Source organism: Amborella trichopoda, chromosome 7, assembly GCF_054954075.1.
Source record: "Amborella trichopoda isolate Santa Cruz 75 chromosome 7, AtrichopodaSantaCruz75HAP2 v2.0, whole genome shotgun sequence".
NCBI classification, from domain to species: domain Eukaryota; kingdom Viridiplantae; phylum Streptophyta; class Magnoliopsida; order Amborellales; family Amborellaceae; genus Amborella; species Amborella trichopoda.
Window position 1 is genome coordinate 3,089,602 of NC_142342.1, and position 26,671 is coordinate 3,116,272.

The 26,671-nt window shown below is 35.7% G+C and overlaps 3 protein-coding genes across 19 annotated transcripts; 2 read left to right on the forward strand and 1 right to left on the reverse strand.

Annotated features, from left to right (window-relative positions):
- Positions 1–5,639: 5,639 nt before the first annotated feature.
- LOC18447165 (uncharacterized) lies at positions 5,640–14,518 on the forward strand. Of its 17 annotated transcripts, none has more exons than XR_016059470.1 (14): positions 5,640–6,445; positions 7,200–7,493; positions 8,143–8,317; positions 9,188–9,271; positions 9,363–9,604; positions 9,713–9,950; positions 10,257–10,336; positions 10,442–10,526; positions 12,093–12,224; positions 12,335–12,448; positions 13,214–13,266; positions 13,616–13,700; positions 13,797–13,850; positions 14,022–14,518. XR_016059470.1 is itself a non-coding variant. In XM_006857266.3 (14 exons), exons 2-14 carry the CDS (start codon positions 7,276–7,278, stop codon positions 14,120–14,122), a joined length of 1,656 nt encoding a protein of 551 aa, XP_006857328.1. In that variant the 5' UTR covers positions 5,640–6,445; positions 7,200–7,275; the 3' UTR covers positions 14,123–14,518. The 17 variants fall into 17 exon arrangements, 13 of the variants coding, with proteins under 13 accessions (XP_006857328.1, XP_088728410.1, XP_088728417.1 ...); XM_006857266.3 differs by having other exon boundaries at positions 13,219–13,266; XM_088872291.1 differs by having other exon boundaries at positions 5,648–6,445; positions 9,183–9,271; positions 13,219–13,266.
- Positions 14,519–16,498: 1,980 nt separating this feature from the next.
- On the forward strand, positions 16,499–24,497 carry LOC18447166 (Tetratricopeptide repeat (TPR)-like superfamily protein). The gene has a single exon (XM_088872292.1). It carries the CDS (start codon positions 16,741–16,743, stop codon positions 18,844–18,846), a length of 2,106 nt encoding a protein of 701 aa, XP_088728418.1. The 5' UTR covers positions 16,499–16,740; the 3' UTR covers positions 18,847–24,497.
- Positions 19,618–24,339, reverse strand: LOC18447167 (Tetratricopeptide repeat (TPR)-like superfamily protein). Its single transcript, XM_011629869.3, has one exon. The coding sequence runs from the start codon at positions 24,337–24,339 to the stop codon at positions 22,027–22,029; it is 2,313 nt and encodes a 770-aa protein (XP_011628171.3). The 3' UTR covers positions 19,618–22,026.
- Positions 24,498–26,671: the final 2,174 nt, after the last annotated feature.

Genomic DNA, 26,671 nt, shown 5'->3' on the forward strand with positions numbered 1-26,671 from the left:
AAGATTTTTTAATATTAAAACTACATTTTCCAATGGATTTTTGAGGAGCATCCGTAGTTCTACATTTAAAGGTAACATCCGTATATAAACTTTTTCCTTCTTTGGATATAGACATAGGTATGTATTTCATTAATTGCATCTCTCCTCTTAATTTTTAGGCCCATCTAGAAAATGGTCCCCAGGTTACACTACACAAATTTTAAAAGGACAAAGAAAGTTCTCTCTTAGCATTCACTACTCTTCTAAGGGACCCATGTGTGGTGGCTCTACTTCTTAGTGTGCAATTTTTTTAGGCACATGGGTGGGGTACAGACTGTTGGAAAATGGTCCCTCAACTGTTTTGAGTGGCCATTGTTTGTCAACAAGAGGCAACATAGAATCAGGGGACAAATATTATGATGAGAAATTAGTGGTGGCTATTTTTCTTTGCCTCCTTATCCCTTTGGATTGGTGATACTGTTTTTAGTATCATGTAATCATTGTGGAGTAAGTCAAAATAACTTTTGAGAATCATAGTCAAAATAACTTTTGAGAATCATAGTTGATATGGGAAGTGTGAAAAAAAATACGAGGCCAAGTAATGAAAAAAGATTGGAGAGTGATGGTATAGCTATTAATATACCAGAATGACGGATTAGGATTCGTGTAGTCGATCTCAAGTAATTGAAAAAATGTTATGATGATGATGATGATGATGATGATGGTGGATGTTGTGCAGACCTATTAGAAAGCGCAGGGTAGTTCAAGTGCAAGGTTAAAAAAAAAACAAAGGATAACCCAAAAAGATATGGTTAAAAATAGTGAGAAAAATATAGAAATTTATGGTATTACTGAGGGTATGACGCTTAATAAGGCAGAATGGCGGATCAAGGTTCGTGTAGCCGACGTTAATTAGTTTGGAAAAGGCTTTGACAATGATGACAGCTGACTTGAAAACTAGTTTTGTAAGCAACATGTTGTATTAGAATAAAATATATGGTATCTTATGATTTCATTGAGGGTTTGTCCTTTGATAGAGTGAAATGAAGAAACACGATTCGTGTAAGACCTAATTGGACTTCCCCACTGCTTCAAATGCCGCATTTCTTGATTGGACTTCGGTTCGCCATTGATAATGTGTTCTGCTTTGTAGTCGGTTGATTACTCAGTTATGAGTTATGACCATGGCTAAGAACTTATAAAGTCTCAAAGGAAATACAACATTCAACTGACTTTCTTTTGACGGGATTGTCAAGGATACTTGTTGCATTTCATCTGGGCTTTCGGGTCACCGAGGAAGAACTTTTTGCTCTTCACAGTGGATATGTGAAGCTTCGTGGAAGCTAATCGCCGTTAAGCAGGGGTTTTTGAAAGTTAATTACAATTAAATTTAACGAAATTTATCAAATTACTCCTAAGAGATGAACAATTTAACACTTTACCCATATCCTTTGATTTGATTTCAACATACCCATAAAAGAACGCATGGTCTTGAGTCGGAATAGTTGCAATTGATCAAAATGTTAAATAATTCATCCTTTATGGATTTTTCCCTTATTGGTATTTTAATAAATTTCCCTCAAATTTGTATTTATGAAAGTTGGTCTCAGATAACAGTGATAAAAGATAAGTAGTTTATCAAAATTACTTAACTTATCAACTATTTAACATTTTATCGTTTTTTCAGCCATGCTTTATCTTTTTTACAGCCATGCTAACTCATTATTGTGTGTGTTTTGATTAGATTTTTTTAAATTAAATAAAACAATAAGAAAATATTAAGAAAATGTATACAATGAAACCATTTACTTTTAATACAAAGAGGTCACAATCACTATTGACTGTTAGATTTGGAATATGGTGGTTGAGGATGTGTTATTGTTTTGGTACATAACGCAAAATAAAAATTCTTGAATGTTGTTAGATGTTGGGCCGTCTTGATTCTTTTAGGACTCATCCAAATCCCTGCGAGTTAGATGCCGGATACGCCTTTTTGAACTAATAACATTGTACAAAAAAAAGAATGAAAAATAAAGGAGTAAGGAAAAGAAAAGTCATATGGACTGGCTAAATCACGTTTAATTACCAAAACAAACACACTTCTGTGTACATAATCAAATTATTACATGAGGATAAAGTGCAATAAGTAACTTTTAATGGAACTACTCTTTCAAAACATTGAATTGACAGCACATTGGTTATCCAATGCAGACAGTCATCTACACCTACCATAACCATTATTTCCATTATGCATGTGGCAAAGTCACCATTAAAATTTATAGACTTAATTCAAAACTATGCCCTCATCTCTCAAAAGCCAAAATAATGTATTTGCACTATATAGCCTAATCAATAGTGATGTTATTGTGTACTGATTTTGTCTCAAACCTAATCAATAATAAAGGATTGTATACTGTAGATTTCTTTACCTTTGGTATAGGAATGTCACAAGCACCGTAGCTGAAAGATGTGAAGTTGGCTGTATAAAATTCGAGAAAAATGTTCTCAGATTTTGAGTGGGGCTAGTAAATACACATTATTAGGGGTGATATGATCTTTTTATACAAAAAATCATCATCAAAGCTTTTCGCCAATTAATTGCGGCCAGCTACACGAAGTTTTAGCAAAATTTTATGTTAGTTCCCTACCTAATACACATCCTTTTTACCCGGGCTTGAGATATACAAAAAATAAACCATCTTATTGTGTGATTTCATAAAGATTAATCGTATTTCCCCCCAATTATATATATATATATATATATAAAAGACAACTATCATTAAAAAGTATTCCCTATCCTAAAATAAAGAAAGGGGCAATGTTTATTTTTCTACTCTTATCAAGAGATGTGTATTCATACATATGCATATCCATATCCACACATTAACATATTTTATTTAAATTTGGATAAAAATTAAGTCAAAGTAGAAAATTTCAAAATACCGATGTACATAAAAGAGCACCTCCTAAAAGTTATCCCAAAATTCAAACTTTGTTTCATAAAATTAATTTTGAATAAAATTTTAAAGAGACCATTTAAATAAGGAAATAGTTTATATAAGGTTGCAACTTTAAATGTAGAATTAAAGGTAAACCTTATAAAATATTGTTTGAATGTTGGAAAACCCTCTAATTGATCATCTCGATGTCAAGATGAATAAATATGAAGAGAAAAACATATTTCGACTCCATGAAATAGTATATCTTGTAACACATTATCTGAGCTGTCTATTTTTTAAGATTTTCATATATTTATAGATTTACTTGATTTGAACTATATTTAGAGTTTAAAGTTTTATAATTAGAGGTGAAAATAGATTCTCAAGCCATCCAAATTTTTTTTGGTATCAAAGTTGCATTTATGATAAAATTTGGAGGTGCACCTTAATTGGATTGTTTAAAGTTGCAACCTTATACAAACCACACCTTTTAAATTATATTCTACCTTCGAAAATAATAAAAAACAAAAACTGGCAAAACCATTTCGTAGATGTACATGGCATTGCCGAATATCAAAGCGCAACATTTGGGCCATTGCTCTCTTTTCTCTCTCTCACTCTCTCTCTCTCTCTTTCTAAATGAAGGACCACACATCATTACAACTTATAATAATATTTTTATCTCTAATTATAAAATTTAAAGCTTAAAAAATAATGTAGATCGAGTAGATATATGAAAACTTGAAAATTTTTAAAATTGTCAGTCCAAAATACATTACAAGATGCACTATTTTCAAAAGTTGAAATCAATTTTTTTTCTCATGTCGATGCATCTTGAGGTCGAGATACTCAAATTGAAGATATTTTGACATCAAAACAAACTCCTCTAGTGAAAATTTTGAGGTGAGCCCTAATTTGGTTGTGTAGAGCTTCGTACTTATATAAAATTTTTCTTTTATGTTTTATACTTAAGTTCCACTATTTAATGAATATAGTAGTTTAATTTTACTATTTTTTTTATATATGTGATTAAGCTCAAATTTTGAGCATTTATACTTCTTATTATAATGCACTTATAAATAATATTAAAATTTTTAACCGATTTAACTAAAAATAACCAAAATACCCCATACAACATTGGTATTTTGGTTATTTTATTTATTCTATAAATATTTTTACGTCTTCTAACCAATGTGAAGATGGTAAGAAGTATCGACTTCCCAATTTTAATCTTAATTCAATATATAGGAAAGAAAATATAATTAAAATGTAATATTCATTATAACAATGTATGACTTATGTAAAATATAAAGGGTGTGGTTTCGATGTAAAATATAAAGGGTGTGGTTTCGATAAAGTTGCAACTAAGGTGCACTTTCAAACTTTACCATGAGATGCAATTTTGGTGTAAAAAATTGTGTCAAAATCTATTTTTATATTTAATTATAAAATTATAAATTTCAGAAAAGGCTCAAATCAAGTATATCTATAAATATATAAAAATATTGAAAATAGATGGTCCAAATAATGTATTACAAGATGTATTATTTTTAACTATGCAGTTTGATTCGAATTGATTAATTAGATGTTTTTCCAACATCAAAATAGCCTTTTTCTATGGATTTTAGAGGTGCACTTTAATTCTACATTTTAACGTTTCAACTTTATATAATTTCTTTTCAAATATAAAATAGAAAAGCATACAAATAAACCATTTCCTTTTCATACAGAGATCATAATTACTCTTGTTCATTAGATTTTAAATAAGGCAGTTGTAAGAGTGTCATCAAATAGATTTAAAGTTCAAAAAAGTTATTTCAAACTTCATGTAACATTTCAAGCCATCCAATTTTACATCTAATGACTAGGAGTAATTGTGATCTCCTTGTAACAAAGATAAATAGTCTTACAGTATACAATCTTTTTTGAAATGGGTATAGTATACGTATGCATTTGTAGGTGTAGAGGTAAGGTGCACCTTCAAATTTTATCATGGTATATAATTTTGATGTAAAATGTTTTTAGGATTATCTCAAAATATATTTTTATATTTAATTATAAAATTTTAAATTTCAAAAATGGTTAAAATCAAGTAGATCTATAAACATTTGAGAATCTTGAAAATGAACGGTGTAGATAATATGTTGTAAAGTGCACTATTTACGAGACTTAAAATCCTTTTATTTTTTATAATCATACATCTCGATATCGAGATGATCAATCAAGGGATTTTTAAACATTAAAATTACTTTTTTCGATGGATTTTTGAGGGCATCGTAGTTCTACATTATAAGGTAGCATCCTTACATAAACTTTTTCCTTTTAAAATATAATTTTTTTGTTTTTGTTAATTTCTCTTAAAAAAACAACATTGCATCCTGCAAGGCTGTAAATGACATTCTCGAATTGTTGAAGGATACATTTGGGCCATTTTAGTCTCTCTCTTACTTTCTCTCTCTTAATCGAAGCGCATATTACGGCTCGAAACACGAGAGGCAGTTGGGGTTTATTATTCCCCGCGCTTTTTTCGGGACCTGATTGGTCCACGTCAGTAAACAACCTGCTCGATATTTAACGAACCCCTTACCCGCTTCTAAAGGGGAGACCCATTGGGAATTGAATAGCGTCCTGTTCGCCACGTCAGCAGGAGTTGCTCGAGCTTTAACGACGCTTCTTGGAGGGGGCAAAACCTATTTAAATCGCACCTTTTCTCTCTCTCTCAAATCTTTTCGATTGCTCGCGAAAGGCGGGGAGAAAGAATGGTTCTCTCTCTCTGCAACTGTTTCTCTCTCTAGAAAAGCGGAGTTTTTGTTTCACTCTAAAAACTCATATATCTCTCTTCCTTTGCAGTTCCCTCTCTCTCTAAAAAAGCGGAATTTCTCTCTCTAAACGATTACCCCTCTCACTCTCCGTCTAAAACATCATATCTCTCTCTTCCCTGCAATTGTTCTCTCTCTCTAAAAGGTTATCTCTCTCTCTAAAAGGTTATCTCTCTCTGTCTAAAAAATCAATTATCTCTCGACACTACAAACTTTCTCTCTCTAGAAAAGCGGGATTTTCTCTCTCTAAAATATTATCTTTCTCCCTCACTCTTAAAGACATCTCTCTCTCTACCTCTAGTCCCTCTCTGGAAAAGCGGGATTTCTGTCTCCCCCTTTCTCTCTAAAATCATTTGTGATCTCTCTTTCGTTTTCTCTGAAAAAGTGCAACTTTCTCTCTCTAGGAAATTGCTACTCTCTCTCAGATAGTTTTGGCCCTCTCTCTCTCTAGGAAATGCAACTCTCTAGCTCTGATTTCGGCGTTATTTCTGGAGAAAATTGCTAATTTTCTCTCTCTATCGGTAAAAGTTAGTTGTCTTTCTCTCTCTAGAAAATGCATGGCTCTCTCCATGTCTAATTTGTGGCCTTCTCTCTCTATGCCGCTTGAAAAGTGGGGCTGTCTCCCTCTATGTGGAAAAGTGCCACTTTCTCTCTCATCTCTAGAAAGCATTCGCGCCTTTTTCTTCCCAAAGGAATTTCTGTTTACGGGTAAGACCTTGACTACAAATATGTGGACCTCAATTTCCTTGGTTTTTCTCCGCTACGAAAATGGTGCATTGTCATGAAATGGAAGTGCTCAGGCTTTGCTTATGATTTCCCTCAAGATTTCGCTTTCAATCTGTATTTGTTGGTTTTTCTTTGTGAGTTTTGGTGAAAAAAAGATGGTGTTGAGTGGATTGTGATTTTTTGTATTAGAAATGAAGGGTTTTAGGAGATTTTGGTTTGATCTTATTTGAATGGAAGGAATTAGTGGAAGTTGAGATTTGAGAATGACTGTAAATACAAAGAAAACTGTGGGTTTCGGTTTTGGGGCATTTGACTGGTTTTCAAAAGTTTTTATCTGATGAATAGAGGCATCAGAACCAATCTACCACTTTTATTGGGTTTTTTGGGGAGTCAGAGCAGAGATAAAGGGTTCCTGGGTTGAAATTCAACAACAGTGATCTCGTTGGTTGCAAAAATCACTTTAATGGATTATGTATAATTACTCAGGGTTACAGAGATTTTTCTTTTTGTAAAATTGAATTTTGGGGCTTCATGTTTTGTGACACTTGTCTTAAGGGCAATAATAGAGGTCATTTTGGATAGAATAGGGGATTTATAGGCAATGTATATAATTTTGAGAGGCAGATCATCATCTAAATAACTAGGGTGCTGATGTCTGGTTTTTTAATAGTTGAATTTGGGAATTTAAATACATATCCGCTTTTGGTTGAATCAAGGTTCTTATTGTTTTGATTAGATTTGGTGGAGGAGATATCGAGTTCTTGAGAGACTTTGCATTCGATTGTTGATGTTTGAATGGTGTGAAGGCCAGAATGGATTCTGCAAAGAGCTGGTTTCATAAATTTCAACCCAGAGATAAATTGAGATCTTCAAGTAAGAAAAGAGAAACAACAAACGTAAATGAGGCACCAAAGCCTGTTAGCGAGGAAGCTGCTTCTAATGTCACAAAACAGAAGGTGGCTGCTGCAAAGCAATACATTGAGAACCATTATAAATCTCAGATGAAAAATTTGCAGGAGAGAAAGGAGAGGTATGTAGTGTTTTTTTGCTGCCTTTTCAATATTCTAAAAACTGGTTATGCCTACTTCGGGTTTCTCATTCTTGTATAATTGCGGGTTTCCTTGTTTATTCCACATTTCTACTAAGTCATAACTAATAGTTGGTGTCCCCTTAGGTTTACAGAAACACAAAATTATTATCCTCTTGATGATATCTGATGAAATTGGTAAAGCCAGAGAGGAAAGGGGCATGGCCTCCAACCCCTGTGCATGATGTATTGTGCGCCTGTTATATGCAATATTTTGGGATGGTCATACCCGAAAATGAAGAGAAAATATAGCATTCTAGCTAGTGCTATCGACTTCTAGGTTAACCGATGTGGACATTGACTAGATCAAGAAAATGAATGGGCTCATGGTATTTTATCGTGAGTAAACCAGGATGAAGAATAACTGATTACTAATTTTAATTAAAGCACAGAGGTTAAAACAGTATGGCATTCAGTCTTGAAGGTTGACAACTAACCTGTTTAACTGCTTCTTTGGTATTTCTATTATACCATGAATCATGGATTCTGTGCTTCTCATTTGTTATCCAGACAATTTAGAGTAATGATATACTTTCTGAATATGCTAAATTGATTCATTTTTTTGTGTTTAATTTATTCTGTTTGCGTTTAGACGCTGGGTTTTGGAGAGGAAGTTGGCGGATGCAGATGTGTCAGAGGAAGAGCAAAACAATCTTCTTAAGCATTTGGAGAAAAAGGAAACTGAGTATATGCGCCTTCAGAGGCATAAAATGGGTGCTGATGATTTTGAACTCCTGACAATCATAGGGAGAGGTGCATTTGGAGAGGTCTTTCCTTCTTAAACCCCTTACAGTTTCCATATGGTTCCCTAGAAATTGATTGCTGAGTTTATTATTTTTAGTAGTATCCTCTGATTTGACTATTTCATGAAATCATTGTTCTATATTCTTATTAGTTTGGAATCAATTTCTTTTCGTGCTCTTTGCTAGTTCACTGGCTAGATATATGTGCAATATTGTTGCATGCAGTTTTGCCCCAGCAATTAGCTAGGCATTTATTTATATACCATTCTCATCTGATCAGGTCTTCTTAAACTGATTATTTTAGTCTTTTTATTTTTTATTCCATTAGTTTTTAAAAGTTTTCATATATCTGTGACTGTGTGCGCTTTTGTGGTGATGTTTTTGAAGAGATGATCCACCTTAGCAGTTTTGTCCATACTGACAATTGTCATTGAACTATAGAACCAGATATGTTTATGATTAAGTTGTCACTCCATTTCATTTTTGTATTCTGTTGGTTACTGTTTGAAGATAATTTTCATCATGCACCATTGACTAGTAGCCTCCACAAGTCAAATAGACTATTTCTCTGTTGTTTTAGTTTGCATGACCAAAAACTTGTCATATTGCCACATCTTCCATTGAGGCAATTTGATCGTTACAAATGCACACCGAGACACACACACTCCCACCCACACACACCCACACACACACACACACGCACACACCTACACATATAAACTAAGCTATTGAATCTTCCTATATTTCATTCGAGCATGATATGAAAATTGTTCTTTTGGTAGGACTTTCTGTGCTTGCATTTATGTATTGTTTGCTGCTTACACCATCATCTCGCTCTAGTTTATTACATTTTGATGATTTTCTGTTGGTTGTAATTTTAATTTTATAGTGCAGGTCAGAATTTGCAGAGAGAAGGCAACTGACAATGTGTACGCAATGAAGAAGCTTAAGAAATCAGAGATGCTTCGAAGAGGGCAGGTAGAAATGTTTGTGTACTGAAACTTCTCTCTTGGTAGTGCTTTATATTTTTCTTGTTATGATTTCATTTATACCTCCAAATGTTGCTCAGGTTGAACATGTTAAAGCTGAGAGGAACCTCCTTGCTGAGGTTGACAGCAACTGCATTGTGAAACTTTATTGTTCTTTCCAAGATGAGGAATATTTGTATCTTATCATGGAATATCTCCCTGGTGGGGATATGATGACATTACTCATGAGAAAGGATACATTGAACGAAGATGAAGCCAGGTTTTATGTTGGACAAACGGTTTTGGCTATTGAATCTATCCATAAGCACAACTACATTCATAGGTTTGTGGCCAAATGCTCTTTTTCCATAATTTGTGCAAGAAAGGTGCATGTATCTTATTTTTTAATCTAGCTTTATTGAACAATCTCTCTTTTTCTGGCATTTAACAGAGACATCAAGCCTGACAATCTCTTGCTGGATAGATATGGTCACATGAAGCTGTCCGACTTTGGTTTATGTAAACCGTTAGATTGTAGTACGCTGCCAAGTCTACATGAGAATGACATGACACTGGGGAAAAACTTAAGTGGATCACTTGCAACTGATGGGAAATCCCACATTTCTAATGCACCAAAGCGCACACAACAGGAGCAACTATTGCATTGGCAAAGGAACAGACGCATGCTGGTAAAACTTCTATCTTAAAATCCTGAATTGTATAAAGATCCATCTAGTTTCACTTGCTCACTGAATTATAAATGTAAGTGTTGGTGTTATGATATTATGAGCATCTATAATGAAATTGAGTGGTGGCAATGTTTATGTTGTACTTGTATGTCAGAATTTATTTTTATTTATTTCTTGTAACTCAGCTATTTTCCTTAAACTTGTGGCCATAAGTAATTTCCTTACAGCGTGAAAATTTTCAATTTTACATTACACTGCACCTCCTTGGAATTAAGGTTTTCTATACTGATGCTGAGAAATCTGCAGGCTTATTCCACAGTTGGCACACCTGATTATATTGCTCCAGAAGTTCTGCTGAAAAAGGGTTATGGAATGGAGTGTGACTGGTAGTTTATCAGATTTATTAATTATGTACTTGTGATATGTGTTTTGCTACTGCTTTTTTTAAAAAAAATTATGTAGTAATATATCTCTGGTCATGTTCTTTATAGGTGGTCTCTTGGAGCTATCATGTATGAGATGCTTGTAGGGTATCCGCCATTTTATTCAGACGAACCAATGTCAACTTGCAGAAAGGTCAGTAGAACTAAAATATATGGAAGTAGTGTTAGAGTTCTTTAATGATACAGGATTCTCATCATATGGTATTATCCATTCCTAAATGCGGCAACTTAATTATGTACTCAACATTTTTGGACATTCAATACCCTTCCTCTATCATGTAGTAACATTTTTGCTTAGGGGTATTTTAGGTAATTAAACATGGGTAAAATTGGAATTCTTGATAGAAAGAAGAAATTTAGAAACTATAGTGGATGATGACATCATTGTGACATGACCCACATTGAGCAATAATCGCCTCTTAACCACTAATAAATACCACTACTTTCTTATAAATATCTATCATACCTCCTAATGATGAAAAATTCCTGTAATAAAAAAAATTTGTATTGCAAAACAAGGGTATACGAGTCTCAAAAAAAGTTGAGTACATTAAGGGAATACTCATATGATTGAGTACTGCAATGTGAACCTATCTCTCTATATATATTTGTTTGGAATGTGTTGCTCAAAGGAAAGGATAATATACTCTGGTGGCATTAAATTTTGGAACAACTATACCGCGAGCATTCCTCTTTGTTGTCCAGTATGTCTTTATTACACAACTTGCTCAGTGTCATATTAAACAACAATTTACAGTTCTTTCCTCCTAAAATTCCATTGCGATGCAATGGGTTTTTTAATTTTTATTTTTTTTAATTTTACTATTGTTAGATTTTTAGATTTAGGTTCAGTTTTTATTTTCTTTAAGTGTTATTTTTTAATTTTTTTGTTGTAGAGATTTGAGGGGTATAATGGATATTTAATTTAGAATTTTAGGTTACTTGTTTTGTTTTTGGATAGCTTATCATGTGTTAGAGATATGGGAGGAGTTGGTGTGTGAGGATAAGGACAGGCTACGTTGGTTATTTCCTAAATCTAAGGAGATATTATTTGATAGAGATTTTAGGGAGATTTACTTGAGAAGATAGGGAGAAATAGAGATTCATGTGATGAGAGAGAATATGGAGAGAGAAAATCATAGGAAAGAGAGAGACAACGTTATTTTGTCTTGTAGGTTTTCTTTATTTATTTATTTTTCTTTGTAAGTGTATTCAAATGGAAGTTGTCCTTTTTTTTTTTTTTTGTAATAGAGATTATTGGTGATTGAGTAAAGAGTTTGATCTTGTGGAAAGATTTTGGGGTAGACTCCGTTGCAGATCTAGACAGAGGGTATAATCTCTCAAAATCCTTTTTATTTTATTTTTATTTTCCTGTTATTATTTTTTCTTGCATCATTTGGGAGAGGGTTTGTTCTGCCAAATTTGGAGTTTTGGTGTTTTCTAAAGAGATGAATTTCTACCATGTAGTGTTTAAACAACTGCCTGTTTGCAATTCCCAAGATAATTAGATTGTTTGCTTTTGTCCTTTGTGTTATTTCCATCACTCACAACAAATGAAGCAAGTCATTTGGTAAAACAGAGCAGTGGATACTGATCCTGTCTGACCATTGAATGACTGAACCCCGTGCAATAGTGTCAGTCCACAGCTAAGTTTGCACTTCAACTCTTGGTTTATTGATTTTATTTTTCTTTTATGTAGATAGTGAACTGGAGAACACATTTGAAGTTCCCTGAAGAAGCCAAGCTCTCGGTTGAAGCCAGAGATCTTATTAGTAGGTTGTTATGCAATGTTGAACTGAGGCTTGGGACTAAAGGAGCCCATGAAATTAAGGTTTGTTACTTTGTTTCATGAAGTACAGTGCGACATGCTTTTCTTTTTCTCAAGAACAACATGTATACTCAGTGAATGATATGATTTTGTGATTTGTTCAACTATATTAGGAACATCCTTGGTTTGAAGGCCTTCAATGGGACAGGTTGTACCAGATGGAAGCTGCATTTATTCCAGAAGTCAATGATGACTTAGACACTCAAAATTTTGAGAAGTTTGAAGAGGTAATGTTAGTCAGATTTTTTACCTGGAGTTTCTGCAATGCTTCTTTGGTCTGATTTATAGTCAGAATTTTGTCGATATATATTTGTGTTTGTCTTCAGAATTTAGTTAATATATCTTTGTGTTACTCTCTAGGTGTGTTCACACAGATGAAAAAACATAAGCATAAATTTAGTGTAGTAACTAGAAGAGGAAATGTATTGTGGTAAAAGCTCTGGTAGCAGCTGTAAGAAGCCTGGCATTGTCAATGGGAATTATTTGGAAATGGGACCATCTAGAAAACCAAAAGAAAATGGAGTATTTTCCTTGTCTTAATAAGTTTTTTTCCGGTTACTGATAGAGAAAGGGAATTTTTAGAAAATTAAGGGGAAATGGATGGGAAACACGGGAAGTATGTTGTTTCAGAATTTCTTTGTGGGTCAAAGGATGCAAATAGGGGACATAGCAGAAATATGAGATAATTCATAAAACTAGGTAATATGGAAACACGAAAAGAAAAAGAAAAAACTAGTTACATGTGAAAATGTGGGTGAAATGCATAAGAAATCCAAAGGAAATGCACTTCTCTTGAATCATACAGAATATGTTCATAAGGATATATGCATTCCTAATGTAGTGATCAAGTATTTCCCGAGATGTACAAAACACAAACACATGGCTAAACAAGTTTCCCTGCACATGTACACACAAATAGGCTTGGTTAAAAGGATGTTGTAATGTATATTCGCCACCGTTGCATCTTTCTTATTTTTCATGACCTTTGTGAGTGTAGTCTGGGAAGGAAACACAAACTTCATCAAAGTCAGGCCCATGGAGAAAGGTGAGCAAAGTTAGTTTCATAAAGCTTTCCTTCTTGTTGTGTCCAATTTTGTAAATATACATATATATGTATTCTCTCTTATGTGCTTTGTAGCACCTAAAACCCAATCTTATGTAGTCCCTAAAGGAGTAGGAATGTCTGTTCTGTAAATTGTATGCAAGACACCACTGAAAATCTCAGTTCCACCTTGAAACCAATGTTTTTAAGGTGAATATTAATTCTAAGTAGATATATCATTTTTCATTTGATTCTGTTTAGTGTACTAATACAACCCAACACAGGCAAAAGTTTTCTATTCCTTCAGAATCCTCCAACTGATGCCATTTTGTTTTGTCTGACTTGATTGCAGATGCTTTCTTCAAAGGATATAAACTTTGTGGGTTACACCTACAAGAATTTTGAAATTGTCAATGATCATGAAGTGCCTGGAATGGGTCTCTCTCTCTCTCTCTCTCTCTCTCTCTCTCGCGTATGCATGACTAGTTGATTCACAATATTGGAACTGACCTTTCTGCTAATTCCCTTTGTAGCTGAACTGAAGAAGAAAGAGAAAGCAAAGATGCCAACAATCAAATCCATATTTGGTATATGCCCTTTATCTCACGTTATTCCAAAACTCACTGGCTCTTTATTAAATTCTGCTAAAGCTTCCACTCCACACAATGAACTATCTTTATAGTGGAATTAATGATAAAATATGATGATATGATGGGACCTGTCAATCTGAATCCTGATTATTTTGCCTTTTCTTTCAGACCCCAATCCTCCATCTGATCAGCCTGTAAAGGGAAGCTTCATGAGCCTCCTTCCTTCCCATTTTGAAGTCACTGAACACTCCAACAACAAGAGCCATTGACACCATGAATTATGTCTGGTTCGCTTTGCCACTTCTGCAACTCTCTTCAGTCTCTCACTAGATATCTTGCAAGTCAAGGTATCATTTTTTCTGCAAAGTGTCAACTTCTGTGTCGATGTACTTATGGAGAGAGAATGTAACTTCTTCTGCTGATTTCACGCACTGCTAAAAGTAGCTGTGGTGATCTTGGAGAGAGGTTACATGTTTTTTAAGGTGAATTAGTTGCCTTTCAATGGAAGAGAGATAAACCAAGAAGGAAGGAAGAGAGTTTGGTGGTTTGCTTCTCGAAATATTGGTAGTATTCTTTTCCCTTTGAGGATGAGGGGGCTCTGTAAATTGATTGAAGAGAAACAGCAATTCTTTTATTATATTTTGGGAATTTGATTGTTTTTTTTACAGTGCATCATTTCCCACTGGTGTTTTCGAATCCTATATTTTCGTTATTTTTGTTATTTATGAAATAATTTTTATTTGTTAATTGTTATTATTCCTTCCCTAGGGTATTCACTGAAGACAGTTGTCTTTTTCCAGTTTTATAATTTGTAAATAATGAGAAACTGGGTGGAAAGAGCCACTCCCTGAATTGGATTGGACTTCAGCTCTCTCTCTCACACCCTGTCTCTCTCTCTCTCTCTCTCTCTCTCTCTCTCTCTCTCTCATGTCTGATGGTTTGATCGAGCATCAACCATTCCGAATGTTCTCCATCTTGGTCTGCTACCAGAGTTTAGCTTCTACGTCATGATACATGGCTATAGTTACTTTGGCTTCTGCAATCATGTCCCGTAGTATGCTGAAATCTTGCTCCATGTCCCACAACACTCTTAAGTTCTCGAGCGCTTTGGCTCCAACACTTCGATCATGACCGAATCCATCTAACTCACTCTCCTTTCTGAGTCTATTGATCTCATTAGTGAGGCTGCCGGGCTAAAAAAACATTGTCCTTGCTAAGCTCAGCTGGACTTATCATCCAGGTTTCCGTCCTCTAACGATCAACTCACTCACTTAAGCCCTTGAGCTTGTTCTAACCCAAGTGCCGACGAATTGGGCTGGCTGGCCTTCCTCATGGTTGATATACATACACAAAGCCCTTGAGCTTGTTCTAACCCAAGCGCTGACGCATTGGGCTGGCTGGCCTTCCTCATGGTTGATATATATACACAAAGCTCTGGTTTTATTCTCTACAAATGAAATGTTTTCCCTTGGAAAAATGAGTTTGATTTTTTTTGTTTAAATACCCGAAAACTACGTTGTGCTGCATCAAAACTGAATAACTATATCCCTCGGTGGTGATGAAATATTGTGTTGGTTGCTTATCTAACACAACCCATCTTTAATATTGAGTTGGCTGCTTATCTAACCCAACCCATCTTTTTTACTTAAGCATAAGACAGGCTAAAGGAAAGTTTAAGGTCTTCACCCTTCTCTAATCAATATATCATCCAATTTCATTAATTAAACAATAAAAGGGAATAAACGAAAAACAATATGGGTCTCCCCTGATAAACTACAAGTTTTTCATTAATTGGAAAAGGAAAAGGAATGAAAAATAAAATATGGGTCTTCCTTGATAAACTAAGCTTTTCATTAATAAAAATTGATTCAAGTGGGCTGGACGCATTACTACAATATACTTTTCAGAGGTATAAAGCATCCATATTAAAGATGGATGCAAATAAGTTGTCCATATGAAAATAAGTGTAACTAAGGGTCTAAATGTTTTTTTAATATAATAATTATTTTTAGTTTTTCAAATTTTTTCAAATTATTATTATTATTTTCATTAATAAAAATTGATTCAAGTGGGCTGGACGCATTACTACAATATACTTTTCAGAGGTATAAAGCATCCATATTAAAGATGGATGCAAATAAGTTGTCCATATGAAAATAAGTGTAACTAAGGGTCTAAATGTTTTTTTAATATAATAATTATTTTTAGTTTTTCAAATTTTTTCAAATTATTATTATTATTTTCATATTCATGATCTTCATGTTAAAGATTATATATTTTCTAATAATTAGGATCAAATTATATTTAAAAAATATTTTTATTGCAAGTCCGCATTTCTACAATATGTGAGCTAGCAGCATAGAAACCGTGTCCTTTGATTAATTTAAAAAGAAAAAGGAATGAAAGAAAGAAAATATGGGTCTTCCCTGATAAACAAATTTTTTTCCCAAAAATAGTGCACTTGCAACGCATTATCTAAACCATCAATTTTCAAGATTTTCATATGTTTATAGATCTACTTGAACTATTTTTAGTGTTTAAAATTTTATAATTAGAATTGGAAATAGATTTTCAGGCCATTCTAAAAAAATTTGATACTAAAATTATATCTTATGATAAAATTTGCAGGTGCGCCTAAATCGAACTGTTTAGGCTTGCAACTTTATACACTCCACACCCTTAAACACACAAAATAATCCATAATTAATGAAATTTTGTTTTTTGGTAAATTTCCCATTATCTTTTCCCTTCTTGCCCGTCCCTATTAAGCGTTAGAAATGAGCTCTTTTTAAAAAACGCAGGGAAAACACCGGATTTGGCCAGATACCACCGGATTTTTGGCCTGAAAACCGTACTGTGGCCGGAAAATTTCGTTCCGGCTAGCTCCATGGACACCCAAAAGCTCGCGTATATGCTTCAAACCTTAGCCAACTCCAGATCATTAAACCAAGGCAAACTTCTCCATAAACATATCATATCACATGGCCTGCAAAACAATTTTTTTCTATGCAAAAAGCTCATAGATTTCTACTTCTCCTGCCGTTGTTTTGACTCGGCAAGGCTAGTTTTTAAAACCCTAGAAAACACATTTGAAATCTCAATGTGGAATGGCTTAATGGCCTCTTATTCCAAGAACCAACTTTACAGTGAGACATTGGAGCTCTTTCAACAGTTGCAGAAGCTTTCATGGCCAAAACCTGATAATTACACCTTTCCCAGTGTGTTGAAGTCTTGTGCTGGATTAAAAATGATCAAATTTGGAGAAAACATTCATGGGTTTTTGATAAAATCCGGTTTTGAGCATGATATTGTTGTTATGAGCTCTTTAATGGGGGTGTATTGCAAATCTGAGAATTTTATTGATGCCTGTCAAGTGTTTAATGAGATGCCTGAGAGAGATGTTGCTTCATGGAATACCATGCTGTCTTGTTACTATCAAGATGGGCAGTGTGAGAAAGCTCTCGAATTCTTCGAGAAAATGAGATCTGCAGGCGTGAAGCCCAATTCTGTGACCTTTACAATTGCTTTTTCAGCATGTGCTCGTCTACTTGCATTAGATAGAGGAAAAGATTTTCATGAGAGCATAATGAACAGTGAGATTTATTTGGATGTGTTTTTGGGTTCAGCAATTGTTGATATGTATGCCAAGTGTGGGTGTTTGGGTATGTCTCGTAAGGTCTTCGAGGCCATGCCTACCAAGAATGTGGTCTCATTTAATTCGATTATCTCTGGTTGTGCTATGAATGGGGACACTGATTCATGCATGGAGCTCTTTATAAGGATGGAAATGGAAGGTTTGAAGCCTAATTCAACCACTTTGACTGGGTTATTAGCAGCATGTACAAGAACTTCATTCCTGCAATTAGGAAAGTTCATCCATGGTTACGTCATAAAAAATGGTATAGACAATGATGTTTTCATAGGTTGTGCATTGATTGATCTTTATTTCAAGTGTGGAAACATAAAACATGCCGAACTTCTCTTTTTGAAAATGCCTAAGAATAATGTGGTTGTGTGGAATGTGATGGTTTCTGGTTATGTAACACGAGGCCATTACAATGAAGCACTTGAAATCTTTGAAGGCATGAGGAAATCTAATATTCAAGCCGATGCTGTGACCTTTTCAAGTGTTTTATCAGCTTGTTCCCAAATTGCATCACATCAAAAGGGGAAGGAAATCCACCATTACATTATTGAGAAGGAGCTCGAGTCTGATCTAATGGTGGGTGGCGCACTAATAGACATGTATGCTAAGTGTGGTTTGGTCGAAGAAGCACACCATGTTTTTGAACGGCTACCAGACAGGGATGTTGTCTCCTGGACAGCCATGATCGAAGCTTATGGGTCAAATGGATTGGCAAATGATGCATTAAAACTTTTTGAGAGAATGTCGCAGAGTAATGTGAAACCAGACAATGTTACCTTCCTTTCGGTACTGTCAGCTTGCAGCCATGGAGGATTGGTGCATGAAGGTTGTGGATATTTCAAAAGAATGGAAATGGAGTATGGGATCTCCCCATCTTTGGAGCACTATTCGTGCATGATCGATCTTCTTGGGCGTGCAGGCAAATTACATGAAGCTTATGAGATTTTTAAAAGCATACCCATGAAAACAGATGTAGGGTTACTTGGTGCTATGCTTTCTGCCTGTAATATTCATGGGAATTTGGAGTTGGGTACGGAAATTGGAGACCTTTTGCTTGAGAAAGATCCTGATGATGCTTCGATATACATAATTTTATCAAATATGTATGCTAAGGCAGGAAGATGGGAGGAAATGGGAAAGCTCAGAAGAGAGATGCGAGAGAGAGGAGTGAAGAAGAACCCAGGGTGTAGTTGGATTGAGGGAGATGAAAGAATGCATATATTTTTTGTAGGGGATAAGTCGCATCCCCAGTACAAGACCATACATGAATGCCTCAAGAGTTTAATGCTGCAAATTAAGAAGGCCGGATACTCCCCGAATTTATTTAGCTCAAAGACTGGCTCATAGCATCAGGTTCTCAAAAATTATTCATAAGTCCAATGAAACTGCTACTCTTATTAAATACAACCATAATTATTGGGGGTGAGCCTGAATCTTTTGAGCAGAGATCTGTGAGTGGGTATAATCTCTGGAAAAATCTTGATAAGTCATGGCTGCCCCCAAGATTGTTATGGACTTGTACATTTCTTTGGAGAATGACTCAGATGGCGCCACATTCCTCCAATACTATTCCCCGATCAGGGTCTCGGATTCTACAGTCGCTGAGGCTTTGGATTTGCCTGAAGGCATCCATAGATTTAACCCGCTCTGGAACCTCGATTTGGTCATTGAAGGAGATTCTAGTAAAGTGATTTCTTGGGCAACTGGTCGTGTTCCGTGCCCTTGGAGACTTGGGACCATTTTCGATGAACTTCATGAAATCTGTGGCTCCCTTAGGATCACCTAGAATCATGTCTTCAGAAAAGTGAACACTGCTGCTGATACTTTAGCTAGGGATGGTGCTCGCCTCAACATCTCTCTTGATGTTTAGATGTTTTTTCCTTCCTCCTTGTCAGTGTCACTTTTGAGCCTTTTTTTTTAGTTTTTCTCTTTTTGATCCCTGTTGGGCACTGTAGATGGCTCCTGCTAAGCAGGTATGTCAATCTTTGTATATGTGTTTATACACACATGATCTATACTGTAATTTCTTTTTTATTAATACAATTGTGAACATTCTCAAAAAAAAAAAAATGTATGTGACATTATGTTCAACAAAATCTGATATTGTGCCAAAGCTAATTTTGTCGAATATAATCTTATTGAAGTTTTCCTTCAGATTCATCTTACATGACCTGATGCTTAAGCAGGCACTTCCCATTGCAAAAGAATGGATCCACACTCACCTTGGTTTATGGTCTTCATAGGAATTTTGTGGTGAGTTACGGAAATGGCAGAGATTTCACCACTAATATTCATGGGAATTTGGAACTTGCAGAGCTCTATCCTGTGACAATCAGTTTGGAGTTGGTTAAGGATATTTCAGGGCTTTCTCCAATAACATTCATGGTATTTCAAAGTTCGGTAAGTTGAAGCATCAGAAATTGAAGTTAGGTAAGTTGCTGGAGTTTCTTCATTGACATTCATGATAATTTGGAACTGGGTAGGGAAGTTGCAGAATTTTCTCTATTGGGATCTAGAGTATGGTCAGGAAGCTGCAGAGCTTTCTCCAGTAATATTCATAAGAATTCAGAATTTTGCAAGTTGCATGGTCAAACATTATTGGTAGAGTAGACCCAGCTAGCCGGATGGAAGGGGAGGTACCTGTCTTTTGTGGGAAGAAATACCCTCATAAAGGCAACTCTAACCAACACCCCCTACTGATGCCTGGCTGCCGGAGGGGAGATCTCCAAGTAGGTCTTCTGGGCCTGGAAATCCTTCATGTCGGCTCTATCTAAATTTAAACAGTTCATTTGGTTCCACCCTAGGGCTGGTAGTAGGGTTCGATTCTGGTCCGACCTTTGGTTGGGCCACACACCCCTTCGGGAACAATACCCATCTTTGTTCTTGCTTGCCACTAACCCTTCTTCCTGGATCTCGGAAGAATTACGGTAGCGGGAAACAGCAGGGTTTGGAAACCCTTCTTTTAGATGCTCTCTTTGATGCCAAGCTCCTTGATTTTATGTCCCTCTCTGCCTTGCTTCATGAAACTTTCCTCGCCCTTCCTGGGTCGGATAGTATCTTTTGGACCCCAGCTCCCTCGGGCTCCTTCTCGGTTTCTTCTTTCTATAATACTGTGCTTCAACACCCAACCCACCTCTAGTCTGTGGTGTCCAAGGTTTGGTCTTCGATAGCACCCCTAAAAGTGCAAGCCTTCAATTGGATTGCAGGCCCTGAAAGAGAGCTAACTGTAGACCAACTTAAGCGCAGGGGGATTCCAATCCCGAATCGATGTATTATGTGCCTCAGTGAAGAAGAGAACCATCCTCACCTCTTCATTCATTGCGACTTGGCTCATAACCTATTGGGCAGACTCTTATGCGTTTTTGGCTTGACTTGGGTGATGCCCACCTCCATCTCTGCCCTCTTCAACTTAGCCGAGGACTCCCCTTGGCCCAAAGCTGGTAGGATCGTTTGGAAGGCGTGCATAGCGGCCACGATATGGGTCCTGTGGATGGAAAGGAATGCAAGGAATGCAAGGATCTTTCGAGGAGTCAAAAGTAAAACCTCTGCTCTATTGCTCTTGTGATCTGCTGGGCCACTAATCACAAAGTCTTCAAGGACATCCCCTCTTCCTCATTCCTTTCGAACTGGCAGCAAGTTCTCCTGGTTCAACACTGTCGCCCCGCTCGACATGGTGGCTGGTCCTCTCCTCCTCTTGGTTCAGTCATGTTTAATTTTGACAGGTGTTCCCTTGGGAATCCTGGTCGGGTTTTTGGAGATCACCAGGGAACATCCTGGCATCTTTTTCCAAACACATCGACCAGGCTGATTCACAGCTCGCTGAATCTATGGCTTTGCTCACGGGTCTCAAGATGTTCAATCCTGAGTGGGGCCAACCCCTGCCTGGTGGAAGGGGAAGCACACAATATAGTTTCTTTGGCTGCTAGTCTAGTTACCCCTCCCTGGTACCTTGCCCCTATTTATGACGAGATCTCCCACATTTGCAGGGCTACAGTGGTCTCATGGACGCATATTTGGAGGGAATCAAATGGCTTGGCGGACCACCTGGCTAAGGAAGGAACGATCGCACAAGTCGTGGCCACTTAATTGTTTTTTAGCACCCTAACTTACAAGGCTGCGACTTTTTTTTTGGTCTTTTGGGGTTGTCTTTGGCTGTTCACCCTCTTTTGGTTTTACATCTCTCTACAACCCTTTTTATTGCCTTTTGTACATCGTTGTAAAGGGACGCTGTTATAAGACCCTCATTTTTTGTACAGGACCTCTTGTTAGAGGATACCTCATTTTTTGGCTGAGAGGTCCGGCTTGTGGGCACTCTCTTTGGAGCTGTGTATTTCGTCTCTCATTAGTGTTAACTTTATCAAAAAAAGATTTGCATGTTGCAGAGCTTTCTCGTGTGATTTCACGAGAATTATGAAATGGTCAAGGAAGTTCAGAGTTTTCACCAGTAATGTCGATGGCACTTTGGAGACTGGTAATGAAGTCGCAGAGCTTTTTTACCTAGAAAGAGATAAAAACAAGAAGAATGCATCACCAATAATCTCCACACGAGCACTTCCCATCCTTGAAATGGTGAAACCTGCTCACATCTCTCACCACAATTTCTCTACCCACAACCTTTGCTATGAATTTTGTTGCAGTGTGGCAATCTGCACAAACCCTGAGGTTCTTTGTAACCCTAATTCCCGAACCAGGCGGTGTGCTAATAATTCCATAAGCAATGGCAAGCCTCTCACTATGGCTGCACAATATATACAGCTTCTGCTCCTCCTCCACATCCTGGAGCACTTCCTCTGTATTGGGCACATACCCTTCTCTCTCTATCTCTTCCAAAAGCCATTTGAGAGTTTCACTGATTATCTTATAATCAGGGTGAGACTTATCATCTGCAATGAAAGCATGGACCTTGTTCTTAATCTCAATCCAACTACAAGCTGGCTTCTTTTTCATCCCCATTCCCTTCATTCTCACTCTAAGGCTTGCAGCTTCCTTCCGTTTACCAAAAGCCGAGTATATATTAGACATAAGCACAAGAGAACCCATGTTATCACGTTCAAGTTTAAATATCTTCTCTGCAACTTTTTCTGCCATTTCTAAGTTCTTATAGACTCTACAAGCGCTTAACAAGGTTGCCCAAACACTAGCAGTTGGCTCAAAATGCATGTTAGATATGAAATTGTAGGCTTCCTCTAACTTACCAGCCCTTCCAAGAAGATCAGCCATGGCTGCATAATGCTCCAAACCAGGCATAATCCCATAATCTCTGATCATACTATTGAAGAAACCCCAAGCTTCGTCCATTAATCCGCCATGGCTACAAGCTGTGAGCACAGCCACAAATGCAACATAATTAGGCCTCAAATTTGACATCTCCATTCTATGAAACAATGAGATGGCATCAGATGCATGGCCATGCATGGCGTAACCCATGATCATCGCCGTCCATGACACCATATCAGGCAACCCCATCTTGTCGAAAACCAGTCGAGCCATATGTATGTTTCCACATTTGGCATACATGTCCACCAGAGAGCTTGCTATGTATGGGTTGTGACCATGCCCTCCTCGTAGCATGCCTCCATGAAGTTGCTTTCCAAGATGGAGCAACGTGAGATGCGAACATGCGGGCATAATGCTCGAGAAGCTCACAGCCATAGGTTTGATCCCTACTGTTTGCATTTCACGAAAAATTTGCAGAGCTTCATTGAAAAACCCATTTTGCACAAATCCTGCAATCATGGAGTTCCATGAGATGCAATCTTGATTCGGCATCAAGAGAAAGATTCTATGGGCATCATGAATTCTTGTGCATTTAGCATACATATCGATCAAACTGCTCGCTATGAACACATCTGGTTCAAACCCATGTCTTATTACAAAGCCATGAATCTCCTTTCCATGAAGAATTTCAACATGTTCAGCAAAGATTGGGAGCACGCTTGAAAGAGTGAAGGAATCAGGCTTCAAATTGGCAAGACCTATCTCTCTAACCATGGCCAATGCTTCTTTATACGAACCATTCTGAGCATGCCCACAGATTACAGTGTTCCATGACACAAGATCTTTATGGGGCATTCTATCGAACACTTTTATCACACTCCCTATGCCTAAAACCCCTCTCTTTCTCTCTTGAGGAATTTCATCAGACGATTGTTGGGTAACTCTCAATTCTCTTTGAGAAATTTCATCATTCAATCTTGGGGCGTATAAGATGCTCCCATTTTCTCTAATACCAATACTTTTTCTCTCTACACTGCAGCACTTTGAATACATAGCCATGAGTGCATTACCAATGTAGAGGTCATGGTCAAATCCAAGCCTAACAGCACAGCCATGAATAGACTCTCCAAGCTTCAAATCCATCAAACCAGCGCAAGACTTGAGAACAGAGGGGAAGATGTGATGATCAGGGTGGACCCCATTGGCTCTCATCTTTGAGAATAAAAACAGAGATTGATCAAATAGGCCATGAGAGCTGTGCCCTTTGACCATTGATCTCCATGAGAGAGAAGAAGGTGAGCTCAAGCAAACAAAAATGGAGGACGCATCATTTAGAAGGCCAAGAGATGAGTACAAGGCAACCAGCCTGTTCATGAGAGACTGGACATGATGGAGACCGGTTCTGAGAATTTGGGCATGGATTTGTTTTGCTTGGAATGGGGATTTGGGTTTGTCCAAGAGGAGTTTAAGAAAGAGAACGTGGGATGCAATGGTTGGACATTGGAGTGAATTGCATTCAAGGGAAGAGAGAGGTGTTTTGCTTGGAATGGGGATTTGGGTTTGTCCAAGAGTTTTAGAGAGAGAAGTTGGGATGCAATGGTTGGACATTGGAGTGAATAGCATTGAAGGGAAGAGAGGTTTGGCCAGTTTTAGAGAGAGAAAATGTGCAATGAATGGGGATGGGTATTCCAGACAGAGAAACTGTGTCGGGATTGAAGATTTGGAGGTAAGGGATTGCAGAGTAAGAAATACCTAATCCCATCGAAGAAAGTGTTTCAGTGCAGAAGAACGCTCCACCAATTGATCATCTAAACCAGTTTAAAAAAAACGGATTGTTTCGTCATGTAGGATTGGTCGATCAGATTGAAGAATCTGTGACATCGACGATTTTTGTCTCAAATTATTTTCAAAATATACTATAAATATCTAAAAATAGTATTTTTTTTAGTTTCTAAAATAAACTAGGAGGTGTATTATGTACTTTTGTAAAGATAAATGGATATAGAGACATTATTTTCTTGTTTAGATGTATGTATAATTATCAATTATAATATGATACGATTATATTGTATCAAAATAATTTTAAAATATTAAAAAATACTTTTATATTATAAGATTAGAAAATTTAATTTTTCATATAAAATAAAATTAGTATCACATCAAAATATCATATATTTATTACTTCGCTTTACTCATCCAAAATTATCATACACTAACTAACTATACTATTATATACTGAAACAAGTGTTGTTTTATATTTTGTTATTATAATTATTTTATTATGTAAATAAGAACAAATCTAAAATATCTTATAATATCATCTAATTTCAAAGTCTAATTTACAACTATATAAAAAAATATATATTACACAATTTATAACATAAATAAATTAATAAATAAAATACAATAGTTGGTTATCCATGTAAAATCATTAACGATAATATTATAATAAATATTTTTGGTTATCACTAAAAAATTCGAAAATTGGTATTGAAACTTAGTCAAAAACAAATTTGAGGGTGTTACATTACGTACTTTCATTTTTTACATAAATACGTGCTTGATGAGACATTTCCCTAGTTGGATGCCTGTATAATTATTTATTATATAATTTAATACTATAATATTACATCCAAATGAGTAATTTTTTTTAAAAAAATTATATTTTTATATGATTAAAAAAACCATATCCCTTCTAAACTGAAATTAGTATCACATTAAATATTTATTATTATTTTTTGCTCATCCGAAATTATAATAACCTAATTAACTATAATATTATACATTGAAATTAGAATTATTGATTTGGATTTTAAAATTATTTTACTATATATATGAGAATAAAATTAATTTTTGTCTTATAATATCATCTAATTTTAAAAAATTTATTTATAATTATAGTATAAAAAAAATACAAAAACTTATAATACAGATAAATTAATAAATAGGATATTGTTAATAGAGTAAGTGATGAGAGAGAAGGTAAGGCGAGAGAAGGCAAGGTAAGAAAGAAGGCAAGGCGAGAGAGTGAGCCAAAGCCAATTGGTCCGACATCAAAGAGCGATTGAGGCTTTTGCCGGAACAACAGCCTTAGCTTATGGAGGCGTACAAAGCACTTGGGGCGGTTTAAGATAGTAGGGCCAAATAATAGGATTTATGAGGTTTTACAAACCAAAAAAAAAAAAAAAACGGATTTTTTCAAAAAAGGAAAAAGATGGGATTAGCCCATTCATATGAACAAAGGAGCCCAACGGTCCAGATGAAATTTGGATCAATTTGACGATCACAGATGTCTAATAGTGCTTAAATTTTAGTTTTTTTTCTACATATTCATATTACTTGAAATTTTAGGTGTATGTTTTTTTCATCAATATGCACATAATAAAAATATAAAAAAAATTATCCGTAAAAATAAAATAACCAAAATACCTCTTGAATCTTTTCAGAAGTATTTTGGTCAATTTATTTTATATAAAATATTTGTTTGATATTTTTCGAAAATTCACATATTTTTTTATGAACATACACCTAAAATTTCAAGTGATTTGGATTTGTATAAAAAAAAACTAAAATTCAAATACTATCGGACATCCATGATCATCAGATCAGCCCATAATTAATCTGGGATGTTGGACTCATATGTTCATATGAGCTAGTGGGCTAATCTCATATTTTCCCTTCAAAAAATGACCAAAGTGATTTTTAAAATTGGGCAATGATTTCATGCAACCGTGGGCAAAGTGATTTTTAAAATTGGGCAATGATTTATATGCAATTGTCATATAGTAATATGATGCAATAACCTTAAAAAACCATATTAAGCATTTGTTTGATCCAAAATTTGAAATATACACTTTTTTATCCAAATTTTGAAATATACACTCTTTTCATTCTAATGAGTAATATGATGCAACAATCTTAAAAAAACTATCTTATGACCATTTGTTTGATCCAA

Excerpts from the sequence above, each read along its gene's own strand:
- LOC18447167 (XM_011629869.3), bottom strand. The coding sequence starts at position 24,339 with ATGCTATTCACTCCAATGTCCAACCATTGCATCCCAACTTCTCTCTCT.
- LOC18447165 (XM_088872281.1), top strand. The coding sequence starts at position 7,276 with ATGGATTCTGCAAAGAGCTGGTTTCATAAATTTCAACCCAGAGATAAA. Across the intron at positions 9,272-9,362 it reads AGATGCTTCGAAGAGGGCAG|GTTGAACATGTTAAAGCTGA; the intron begins GTAGAAATGTTT and ends AATGTTGCTCAG. Across the intron at positions 13,276-13,615 it reads CATGGAGAAAGGTGAGCAAA|ATGCTTTCTTCAAAGGATAT; the intron begins GTTAGTTTCATA and ends ACTTGATTGCAG.
- LOC18447166 (XM_088872292.1), top strand. The coding sequence starts at position 16,741 with ATGGACACCCAAAAGCTCGCGTATATGCTTCAAACCTTAGCCAACTCC.